Source organism: Zea mays, chromosome 3, assembly GCF_902167145.1.
Source record: "Zea mays cultivar B73 chromosome 3, Zm-B73-REFERENCE-NAM-5.0, whole genome shotgun sequence".
In the NCBI taxonomy this organism is placed as follows: Eukaryota; Viridiplantae; Streptophyta; class Magnoliopsida; order Poales; family Poaceae; genus Zea; species Zea mays.
Window position 1 is genome coordinate 2,087,618 of NC_050098.1, and position 12,110 is coordinate 2,099,727.

At 43.6% G+C, this 12,110-nt stretch overlaps 2 protein-coding genes and 1 non-coding gene across 3 annotated transcripts; 2 read left to right on the top strand and 1 right to left on the bottom strand.

Moving 5' to 3' along the window:
• Positions 1-5,913: 5,913 nt before the first annotated feature.
• Positions 5,914-6,904, bottom strand: LOC100275129 (uncharacterized). The gene has a single exon (NM_001149299.2). The coding sequence runs from the start codon at positions 6,625-6,627 to the stop codon at positions 6,070-6,072; it is 558 nt and encodes a 185-aa protein (NP_001142771.2). The 5' UTR covers positions 6,628-6,904; the 3' UTR covers positions 5,914-6,069.
• A 413-nt stretch (positions 6,905-7,317) lies between these two features.
• On the top strand, positions 7,318-7,399 carry TRNAS-AGA (transfer RNA serine (anticodon AGA)). Its single transcript has one exon. It is a non-coding gene; the product is annotated as a tRNA-Ser (tRNA).
• A 1,859-nt stretch (positions 7,400-9,258) lies between these two features.
• LOC100280584 (40S ribosomal protein S15a) lies at positions 9,259-11,225 on the top strand. Its single transcript, NM_001153503.2, has 4 exons — positions 9,259-9,374; positions 10,408-10,546; positions 10,624-10,784; positions 10,868-11,225. Exons 2-4 carry the CDS (start codon positions 10,414-10,416, stop codon positions 10,964-10,966), a joined length of 393 nt encoding a protein of 130 aa, NP_001146975.1. The 5' UTR covers positions 9,259-9,374; positions 10,408-10,413; the 3' UTR covers positions 10,967-11,225.
• Positions 11,226-12,110: the final 885 nt, after the last annotated feature.

Genomic DNA, 12,110 nt, shown 5'->3' on the forward strand with positions numbered 1-12,110 from the left:
GATTTCTTGTCTTGAGTGTGTTGCTAATCCCTCCCTTGCTCTGTGCTTCTTTGTGAATTTCAAGTGTAAGGGCGAGAGGCTCCAAGTTGTGGAGATTCCTCGCAAACGGGATTGAGTAAAGCAAGCAAAACACTGTGGCATTCAAGTGGGTCTTTGGACCGCTTGAGAGGGGTTGATTGCAACCCTCGTCCGTTGGGACGCCACAACGTGGAGTAGGCAAGCGTTGGTCTTGGCCGAACCACGGGATAACCACCGTGCCATTTCTGTGATTGATCTTGTTGGTTATTGTGTTTTGTTGAAGATTCCTCTCTAGCCACTTGGCGGTTATTGTGCTAACACTTAACCAAGTTTTTGTGGCCTAAGTTTTAAGTGTTACAGGATCACCTATTCACCCCCCCTCTAGGTGCTTTCAGGTGTCAGGCCACCTTTGCATTAAATGCCCCCGCGATTTGGTCGGTTGGCGTGGCGATTCGGCCAGGGTTGCTTCTTGGCGAAGACTAGGCCTCGAGCGAGCCGGAAGTTTGTTCGTCGCTGGAGGGGGGCCTCGGGCGAGACGGAGATCCTCCGGGGTCGGCTGCCCTGGCCCGAGGCTAGGCTCGGGCGAGGCGTAATCGAGTCCCTCGAATGGATCGATCCCTGACTTAATCGCACCCATCAGGCCTTTGCAGCTTTGTGCTGATGGGGGTTACCAGCTGAGAATTAGGAGCCTTGAGGGTACCCCTAATTATGGTCCCCGACAATTTGTTAAGTCAATTTAGGGTGGATGATTATAACCTAAGTTTACGAATAGTGTGTGGATGCGCGCATATTGTTTTTTGCATGTGGCTTGTGGGCTAAATGAGCCGAGCAGAGTATACTCTATGGTTCATTAGTTTAACAAGCCGAGTCAAGACAACTCATTAGCTTAACGGGCTAGCTCGAACTTAGTCGAGTCGAGTCGAACTAGCTTAATATCCGGACCTAGATGCGGTGTCGTGTCCTCGTATCGTCTCCTACAGTGTCAGTGTGCAGGCACAACACGATACCCACCCGATTGTTAAAAACCACACGAGAACAAGGCTAATAATATAGTGGCGGCTAATGGGAATTCGGACTTGGAAGGCTCACTCGGACTCGGGTTCATAATTAAATCCACAAGCGGTGTTTCTTCCCCCATCAAGTATTCCCATGTTTGTTATACCCTCACATTATCAGTGGAACAGGTATATGATTTTATACAGTGATATGCTAATCTCCTAGATTGTAGGTCGATTTGTTTTTATTCAGTACATATATGATGGCATGTAACAACTCCCTCTAAAAGGGAAATAGACTTAATCATTTTCTATAATTGATTTTGGTGGTTGACGTCCATCACAAACAACGGGGACTAACTAGTTTGCCTAGATGTCTTTTATCTCAGATACATAAGGTTCACCATAAACAAAAAAAATTAAGTTGGGGACTCAAACAAGTTTGGAGCAAAGACTTAAGGGTGTGCTGCCAGTGGCGCACCGGACAATGTCCGGTGCCCCCAGGCCGAGCACCACTTGAACATGTCACTCTCGGGTTTTCCAGGGGGACGCTCCGCTATAATTCACCGGACTGTCCGGTGAGCCAATAGAGCAATGGTAACCTGGCGCCAACGGTCGACTGTAAAAGGTGAACAATGCAAGTCAGAAGTCAGAGCAGAAAGTCAGAACACACCGGACTTGTCCGATGTGCCATCGGACTGTCCGGTGCAGCTACATGACAAAGTACTCCAACGGTCAACCGCTCCAAACCCCAACGACGTGCTGACGTGGCACGCACCGAACAGCGAATTGTGCCATGTCCGGTGCGCCATCGCCAGCAATGGCTATAATAGTGGTTGGGGCTATAAATACCCCCCAACCACCTCCATTCAAGTCATCCAAGTTTTCTGAAGTTCACATTCAATACAAGAGCAATATCATTCACTCCAAGACACATTCCAAAGATCAAATCCCCTCCAAGCCTCAAAATCAACTCAATTGCTTAGTGACTTGAGAGAGGGTGTTTTGTGTTCTTTTGTTGCTTCAATTGCTTTCTCCTTCTCATTCTTAATTCTCTAAGTGTTTTGTAAAGCTAGCAAGAGACACCTAAGTGTGTGGTGATACTTGCGGGGTCTTAGTGACCTAAGTGATTAAGGAGAAGCCTCGATCGGTCTGTGTGACCGATTGAGAGAGAGAAAAGGGTTGGAATAGACCCGGCCTTTGTGCCCTCCTCAACGGGACTAGGTTCTTTGTAACCGAGCCTCGGTAAACAAAACACCGTGTTCACTTGTTGATCTTTACTTGATTTGTTTCCCCTCCTTCCTCTCTCTAAAGTTCTCTTGCTCATATAGATTTGAATTTGCTTCCAAACGTTATCCGCATTGATTGAGCAACTCTAAGCAAGGAGAACTATCTTCCGTACTCCGATTTAATTCTAACGCTAACCCCGGCCTTAGTGCGTGTTTAAAGTTTATAAATTTCAAGTTTCGCCTATTCACCCCCCTCTAGGCGACTTTCACCCTCCTTCAACTATAAAAGGAGGAATCATGTGCCTTAGGGAGGAGACATTATTTTTTAAGTATAATTACTAGCAAAATAGACACATGATATCATCTCCCCGGAGAGCCTGAACCAGTACAAATCTTTGTGTATTTGCACCTTTACTTTCATTCTAGATCACATGTAAATTTCCGCATACAAATTAACTAACGAGAAATCCTTGACACCCAACATAGGATAGATGGCAGTACTAGGAGTAAACTTGTTTATGTATCGATCGTCTAGCATCGTTTGAGTGATCTAATGTTGCATATGTTGCTAGGATCGAGTGGCAGTGAAAGTTAAGAGGAAAGACCTTTGGAAAATGTTTAAAAAAACTAATTATGGCTTAAAGGTGTTGATCATCCTATTGGAGATCATTTAGAGTTGGCTTACTTTGGAAAAAGTTTTTTTTGGTATGCTCCTAATTGTGGGTTGGATCTTTGGATAGGAATTTTGGATTGATCCATTATGTTTTGGCCCAATTATTCAAGTTGCTTGTGTGGCTCTTTGAATAGCCTTTTTGAAAAGTCCAAAGTTACCAAAAGTAGAGTTTGGATGAAGAAGTCATGATTGTTTTTTGGTCGTCTTCTCCAATCGATTGTTTGTCTTGATGAGTATTTCCTCTAGCCTGAGAAGAGACTCGCCTTGTTCTTTGTTTCTTCTCAACAATTTCATCAAGATCATCTTATCTCCTTTTGTTGATATTGGTGTAGAACTAGCCAAGTTCCTCTTCTCTCACATAATCGGTCTCATTTTCTCTGTCATCATTATTAGTGGAAGCCATAAGAAAAAATGTACCTTGTGATGATGTAGATTCATCCTTGCTATCATTTTTTCCTCCTCCTCATCGCTTTCGTCTCCACTGTCATTGTTAGCAACAAAAATATTTATAACTAGTGAAAGACGAACTTATCGGTGTGGTGGATTCATCGTTTGGTTGCCATCGTTCTTGTTCTTCTTCCTTTAACAAGTTAGTAGCAGAAGCGATGCATATGGATTTAAAAAATTTCAACTTAATTCTAGTCCACATATCATGAGAATCAACAAATAAATAAGTGTCACTACTCATGATGACAAAATAAGCATTTCTAGAAAGAGAATCAGTTAAGATGTTGAAAGCATGGTGATTGAGACTTGAGAGATAAACATCTCAGTTCTTCCTTAGAAAGATTTTACTAATATTAGAGTGAAAAATACTTCTACTAAAAATCTGTCTCAAATCAAGATTAATATACATGAAGGCATTATAAATAGAGACAGACCAAGATTTGAAATTTGAACTGTCGCCTAAAAGAAGTTATAGAGTTACTTCTTGTGACGACTTTGTCATCTCTGGACGGCTAAGGCCACACTGGAGAGTCCTAGCTCTGATACCAGATGAAAGTTTCCTTTGCCAAGGAACAAGATATGTACATCGCCTAGAGGAGGTGAATAGGCGAAAAAAATATCACTTTAAAACTAGAAATTTTTACTCTACTCGAAGACTGGATCGTGGTGGAATGAAAGACACTTCGAGTAGGTCGCAACAAAAATGAAGTTTCTGTCTCAAAATACCCTACATTTCAAAGATAGCTTATACCACATATAAGTATTGAAGTACAAGTATAAAAACAAACAAGGAAGAGAGATAGCACACAACACAAAGCAGAACACACGGACACAGGGATTTATCCCGAGGTTTGCCCAAGCCTGAAATGCTTGCATAGTCCTCATTGGAGTTAGCCACACCTTGTGTTGGAGCCTATTTTAACTCCTTCATCTGTTTGCTCAGATCTGTCAATGTGACAGATAGAGCCTTTCACTATGTTGATGACGATTACAACGATGATGCGGCTGCTTACAGTCTTCTTGACAGTGCTCTGGTATGGTAACACCTTGCTCAAGATCTTGATCTTGCTATAGCAACACTTCCTCTCTCTAAAGGCTCATAAGTTCACCTCTACACAAACTAGATAGATACACAAGAGAGGGAGAGAGAAAATCTGATCACTTGATGTACGGACTTGCTTGCTGCACTTGTGTTCTCCAAATGGGCGCCTAGGGTCTCTTTTATAATTTTCTCACTTAAATAATGTTCTCCTTCACTTGTGATGTCCACAACCATAATCAACTCAGCCTTTGGACAATCACTCTTGAATACTTGTGTTGAACTTTACAAGCTTTACACTAAGCATCTGTTCAACACTTAACACACCTATCAGTTCTTTAATTGGGTTGTCATCCAAACCAACAAAACCCACAAGAGAGCTTTCAGTGCAGGATGGTTTATTTAGGTGGGTTTGCAAAATTCAAACTTTGGATTATATAGTGTTATAGATAAGTAGCTCTTCATTATTAATGTATGACTTATTTGTCTCTCTCATAATTTTTCTTGATACATCAGCTACAAATTTACAACTCGTTTCTTTCTCTCCCTTCTCTATCTTAGTATTCAACATGTGTTAGAGTGTGTTATTATATTTGATATTACAGTGTTCCAAGTGTTGCATTAGGGGACAAATGAATCAGATTAGTAGGTTACTACACAAGTAGTAGAGGAGTAATATTTCTAATGCGAGAACAAGACGTCTATGGTGGTGATTGGCTACCTATATATTTTGAGAAGTTGTATACTATAAATAAAATGCTATATTTAAGTAGAAGTTTCTCCCTTTGTAGGTCGTCTCCTCTAACGATTAGTAGGTTACTACACAAGTAGTAGAGGAGTAATATTTCTAATGCGAGAACAAGGCGTCTATGGTGGTGATTGGCTACCTATATATTTTGATATATTTTGAGAAGTTGTATACTATAAATAAAATGTAATATTTAAGTAGAAGTTTCTCCCTTTGTAGGTCGTCTCCTTTAACGAGCGTAGCGAGCGAAATAAAAGTCCAAAAATGAGCGTTGTACTGGGGGTTAGGGTTTGAACTATCATCCTCCACCCTCCAACACCCAAGTTCTAACCATTGAAACTCACAATCATTTGCGTTCAATAAAGAATAGGCATTGTAAATATTATAAATATAGAAACCATAGTAACATATTGTCAATTCACTAGTGTTTTCACAACAAGAATCATGAAGATTCCCGTCGGCTAAAATAACTTTTGTTATGTTTGTATGTGTCTAGATTTATCAACACCCATTTAAATATAGATATAAAACTAAGAGATAAAATGAATAGTGATTTAGAACGGAGAGAATAATACGATTCTAAAACGAGACGCTAAAAATCATGCATAATCCCGGCTGGCCTTCTATCCATGTATAAATTATACCGTATCTTTTATTAATGATAATGGAGCTACTACTAATCTGTAGCTGCTACTGCTAGCTATGAGGCCGTGGGATCAAAAAGATGCCGCGGATCCTTCGTTTTCCGACTTCCGGCCGTTTCGTTTTCATCTCTCAACAAGATCAATCGAGAGTTCAATTCTATATATGATGCATGTTCTTGGCCCATGCATGCATGATAGCAATGGATGATCCAAGTGATCCCGAAGCGATTACATGACCCAGCCCAGAACAAAACCAAAAGCTGCAGCCGGTCCCTGCTACAACCTGAGCTCCAAGTCGAGCTCCTCGGCGGCGCTGCAGGCACCGTCGTCGCTCCTGCTGCTGCTGCTGCTCATCATCGTCATGCAGTAGTGCTGCTGCGGCGGCGGCGGACCCAGCCTGTGTCCCGACGAGTCCCTGACGTCGTGCGCGTACAGCGACGGCGGGCTCGTTGCGGTCCTGCTGTACATGCCGCCGTAGTACTGCACGACGCCCCGGTGGTGGTACGGCTGGAACGGGCTGGAGTCGCTCCGTGGCGGCGGCACCAGCTGAAAATGCGTGGCAGCGTCGACGACGACGTCGTGGCCCTGCGGCTGCTGGGGGTGGTCGTGCGGCGGCTGCCGGGTGGCGGAGCGGTACGCGGCCAGCATCTGGTTGTGGAGGCGGATCTTCTCGAGCTGCGCGACGCCCAGTCCACGCTGCGGCTGCTTCTGCTTGGCGGTCCTGCCGCCGTCCGCTGCCGACCTGCTGCCCCCGCCGCCGCGCCTCCCCCGGCCGCCGCCGACCTCCATGCACATCTCCCTCGCCGGCGAGCACTCGTCGGAGCTGCTGCCCATGCAAATTGCAACGCGGATAGGGCCGATCTCCAGATGCGCGCGCGAATGAATGTACGGTGTGGCGTGTGGCTGGGCGAGGGATGATCTAGCTGGAGGCGAGCTAGCTAGTACTAGTAGACAGCGACCGGCGGCGGGTGTGGTTATATAGACGACGACGACGACGTGGACAAACCAAACCAAACCAAACCGAGTGAATTAAATAGGAGCGAGCTAGCTGTGCTGCGGCGTGGCATGGGATTTGGGATCCATTTTCGAATCCGAAAGAAAAGATTAAAGATCTGGGGGGAGATCTGGCTCCCGATCTTCTTCTATATGCACGCATGCAGCTCGGCAACCCCGACTTCCGAGAAGGATCCTGGATCCGATCCACCCGTCGCACGCAATGCAAGTGGAGTGGCGCCACTGACTTTGCGCGCGAGCCCGCGTGTCAGTGACCTACCGTACGGCGGCCACGCACCGTCTGTCTCCCTTGACAGCTAGCCGAGCAAGTGGGAGGACCACACGCATCTCGTACGTGTCGTAAACAAAGCCGCACGCTGGTCGCGCGCCTCGCAATTTGCGCACGCAGTCGGCCCGAGCACGAGCCCGACGGCGTCCAGCGTCCTGAAGGGCCGCGCGCCCAGGCGGCACAGAAGATTCTGTGAACTGATAACCATATAGTGTCCATAAAATACGTTCGAACATCAAACAGTGGTCGTGCCGGAGTGGTTATCGGGCATGACTAGAAATCATGTGGGCTTTGCCCGCGCAGGTTCGAATCCTGCCGACCACGTTAATTTTTTTCTTTCGTTTCTTTCATTTTTTTTTCCTTTGAAGCTTCTCTTCCGGGGTGTAGGGCTCCAAGAATCCGATGAACTGCAGATATGGCGAGCAGGCAAGCCTGAAGCCAATCGCAATGTCATGGCACTCTGGAACAGTTAAATACACGGAGACACTGACTATATAAATCTTCTTGGCATCAAATGCTTGACTTATTATAAAATCTTCAGTCAACTTGTGCTTCCTTTTCTTTTATAGGACAGGATGTGGTTTCTTGATTGGGCCACTTCTGGAATCTCTCATCAGCACCAGATATCAGGTGAACAACCCAACTGCTAATCTACGCCAACAACCATCGCAGCAATCTTTTCTCAATAAAACATTTGCTGCTCCAGCTCATTGGTTCAGTATGTCTTCTTGCAGAAAATTAGCTCAGTAACACCACTAACACTATGGCAATGCGTGTATGGACAATAACAATCATGGAGACACTTAATCGATTTTATCTCTCTCTGCGGTGTTTCAATTTCAAAAAAAGCTCTCAGAATGATGAACAGGCGAATAGCATTAAGAACTACTCTTGCCTGACTTTATTTATTTTTTATCACAGATGAACCACAAGGTACTGATGAGTCTGCAACCAGCAAACTAGGGAAAACATTTAGTAGTGACACATATTTAGTTTTTAGAATAGCGTCCAGATTGCGGAGTGCTGGGCATCATTGGACAATTTACTAGGTACATTGGTTTTGGATTCGTGATTAGGGGTGGGCATTTTAAAACCGAAAACCGAACCTGAACCCGAATAGACCGGATTGTCGGTCTATTCGGGTTTTCGGGTTCGGGTTCGGTTCCTATATGTGTTATATTTCGGGTTATGGGTTCGGGTTCGCTTCCTAATCTTTAAAACCCGAATAGACCTAATAACCCGAAATGTAAAAAAGCTCTTAATATGTGATGGTATTATTATATGATTTATGAACTTATAGCTAGAAATAATGATATCATCTTAACGATAGTATATATATCTTTGTATGCTAATTTTTATAGTCACTTGTTGTAGTAATAGTACTTTCAATTCATTATTCATTGTATATATTTTAACAAAATATACTAGTCTCTCTACAATTCGGGTCTATCCAGTGGACCGAATAGACCGAACCGAAATTGTGAGTCTATTCGGGTTCGGTTCCTAAAATATTTTTGGAAATTTCGGTTCTCATTTTTCAGAACCCGAAATTTCACAAACCCGAATAGACCGAACCGAATTAACCTAATAGACCGAATGACCAGCCCTATTCATGATGAAACTACTCCGTTGTTTTCAGTTTGATACATTAGCACTATAGTAAACTACTTGCACGTAACTGACTCAATAGGACAGCACAGTACACTAAGGACGAATTGATTTTACTTCAACGTCACACAATTTCAAAAAAAAAAAAGAGAACTAGGGATTTGAGGTGGCACTTATCTACATCAGCGTCCTGATTTAACATCAATAATCCAAGAAAACGGATCAAAATATACATCTATTTATTTTAGTATCATATCAGGAGTGGATGCAAAAACAGATATCATCTCCTGAAGCGCCCGTCTCTCATAATGTTGTTATGTTCTACTTGTGCATCATCATTGAAGCTTGTCTTGTCAGTTCTGAAATTCGTATTGTACAGAAATTTTACAACAGACAAAACACACAGAAGAGGAAATTTTTCTATGTTCCAAAGCGGGCCTTAGCCAGTTGAAGAAATGTTCGTAACCGTGTGATTTTTGTGCTTGCTGAACGGCCCATGATATTTTGGGCTTGCTAGACGGCGAGTTGGCCCAACAAGGACTGTACCTGTGCTGCCCGCGTCCGCTAGGCTAAACCAAGCGCAATATAAACATCGCGCCTTGCGCTGGGCGCATAAAACCCTACTAACCGCGTCTCCTCTCCAGCGCCCGCCGTCGCCGCCGCCCTCCTCTTGGTCCCGCCGTCCGTCGAGGTTAGTCTCCACGCCTCTTTCCCTCCGTCCCCTCGAAAGATGTCAGATCCGGGTTTTGGTTCGGTTTCCTCGATGAGGCGGTAGAGCGGGTCAGGTGCTGCGGATGGGGCTGGCTGAGGAGGACTACGGTGGCGTTGCGCGCGCGCGCGCCTCGTTAGCTTCATAGTTTATCCCTACCTCTTGCGTGCTCAAGCCAGGAACGGTGGCGTTGGCTTTGATGCGCCTTCTGCTTTTACACCATTGTATTGATTGCTGTGTTCAGCTTGTCTGCAATTCTGATCAGCAAGTCTGTTTAAGTACACCAGATAGCAGGTGTTTGGTGCAGAGAGATCCCATACTTTGCGAGTCTGTAGTTGGCAGCACTTTGGGTACGTTCTGGTCAGCTGTGCATGTGGTTCTGTGGTAGCTTGAACCCTGCCCAACGCTGCTTAGAATAATATCAGTTAAGTTCTGCTAATTAGATCATGCATCGTTCAGGGTTCTAGTTCATGTTGATCAAAGCAGGCTAATTGCAAACTATTAGATGATGATAAAGGGTATGCAATACTAGTCTTATTTTGATGATATGTTGGTGACGAACTATAGCTTTATCCTGTGCAATCTGTTGGATGAAGCAAACTAATGCACATGTGATGAGTAGTTTACAACCACTAGAGCCGGCATCATGGATAACTTGTTATTGTTGTCTTATATATTGGACTGACTTTATAGATACCATTTTGTTATGGTTCTTCTGAGTTTCAACTTTAAACAGTATGGATCACGTGGTTGAGTTTTTTTATCTTCTTTAGCAATGCGTTTCTTTACATGATTTCAATATAGCACTGCATGAAGTTTTTTTTTTGATAGATGAAAGTTTGTACTGAATTGGCAAATCTTTACATCATTTTGCATTGATGCAGCGACATAGTTACTTTTTGTGCCGTCATTTATACCTTTGGTCGTGCTACGTAGATGTAAATGGCTATTTCGAATGCTACTCACTCCAGCACAGCATGTGATCCTTACAATTGCATCTTTTTGTTCACGCAAGGTCATCATGGTGAGGGTCAGTGTGCTCAACGATGCGCTCAAGTCCATGTACAATGCAGAGAAGAGGGGCAAGAGGCAGGTCATGATCAGGCCGTCGTCCAAGGTGATCATCAAGTTCCTGACGGTCATGCAGCGTCATGGTTAGTTCTCAATCTCGTGCCCCATTTCAATTGGCAGCATTCCGAGGATACGTACCTGATTAGTGCTATATTATTAGGATACATTGGCGAGTTCGAGTACGTGGATGACCACAGAGCTGGGAAGATTGTGGTGGAACTGAACGGCAGACTAAACAAATGCGGTGTAATTAGCCCCCGGTTTGATGTTGGGGTAAAGGAAATCGAAGGCTGGACTGCGAGGCTGCTTCCGTCTCGCCAGGTTAGCCTGTTGTTGTCTATATCATGGGCTGCATTATTTTGTATGTTGGACTCTTTAAGTGGTAACTGTGCTCTTATATGTAGTTTGGCTATATCGTGCTTACAACCTCTGCGGGAATTATGGATCACGAGGAGGCCCGACGCAAGAACGTCGGAGGCAAAGTCCTTGGTTTCTTTTATTAATTAAAGGGTCGTCCGAGTTTCTTCTATTAAATGGTGGGTCGACCGAGTTTTTGTTTTTGTTTTTGGTCTGAATTGAATAGAGTGTTTGCTTCGTTAAGACTGGAATGTGTTATGTGCCTTTGTTAAGACTGGATCACTGGAATGTGGGAATCTTTATGAGTGATTCGGCATGTAACTAACTGGAGGCCACGAGACAGTTTGGCGCAAGGCCTATGACCCCCTAGGAGGAGTGTCGATCAACTAGATTCTCACATTTTTTACTCGTCGTCTGCTAATCTCTTACCTAAGCCCAACGTTTCCTTTTCCTCTTCCTACATTAGTAATATGGTTACTTTTTCCGTGCCCTCCCAAACCTTATAAGGGGATCGAATACTGCCATGGATTTAATCTAGGTCTGAATTGATTGAATTTATTTCACATGCCCATTCTCATGGGATTAAATCCATCATTTAATCTATTTTGCTTTCAAGGCTAGTTATTCTTTTGATCCATAGATTCTAATGTAAAATTGTGCAATATCTTTATAGATTTTTTTCATACCTATTGAGATATGGATATAATCTATGCCTTCCATAATTTAAAAAATTCCCAAACCCTTGGACTATAATCCATGATGGTTTAACCGAATAAAAAAATTGAGTAAGCTTGAATTATTTTGGGGTACTGATTGTGACATGGATTTAATTTCAATCCATGCTAATGCTAAGCTGGATCGGTGTAAACAAACGTACATGGCTATAACCCTTCGTCTCCCTCTAGCCGCGCCGTGCCTCGCCTGTGTCGCGTCCTGCCTCTACTCCTCGGACCGACCATGCCCGTGCCTCGCCGTCGACCGCTCCGTACTCAAACACGACGCTCCCTACTCGAACACAAGAACTAGAGGTCGAGGACAACTCGAATTTTTATTAATTTTTTAAAATCATGCTTTGAATTAGTTTATGAATTCTGTAATGATTTGTTTTAATTTTGGAATATTGTGATTTGGAAGTCATGTGTTGTAAACGATTGATTTTGATTATATGTGCGTTGAATTAGTATATTATTACCAACCATGTAATTTTCTTACAAATATTTTAGAATTCATGATTAGAAAAAAGAATGACAGAATTTGGTAGATCACGCGTTAGTGATAAAAATATTAGGT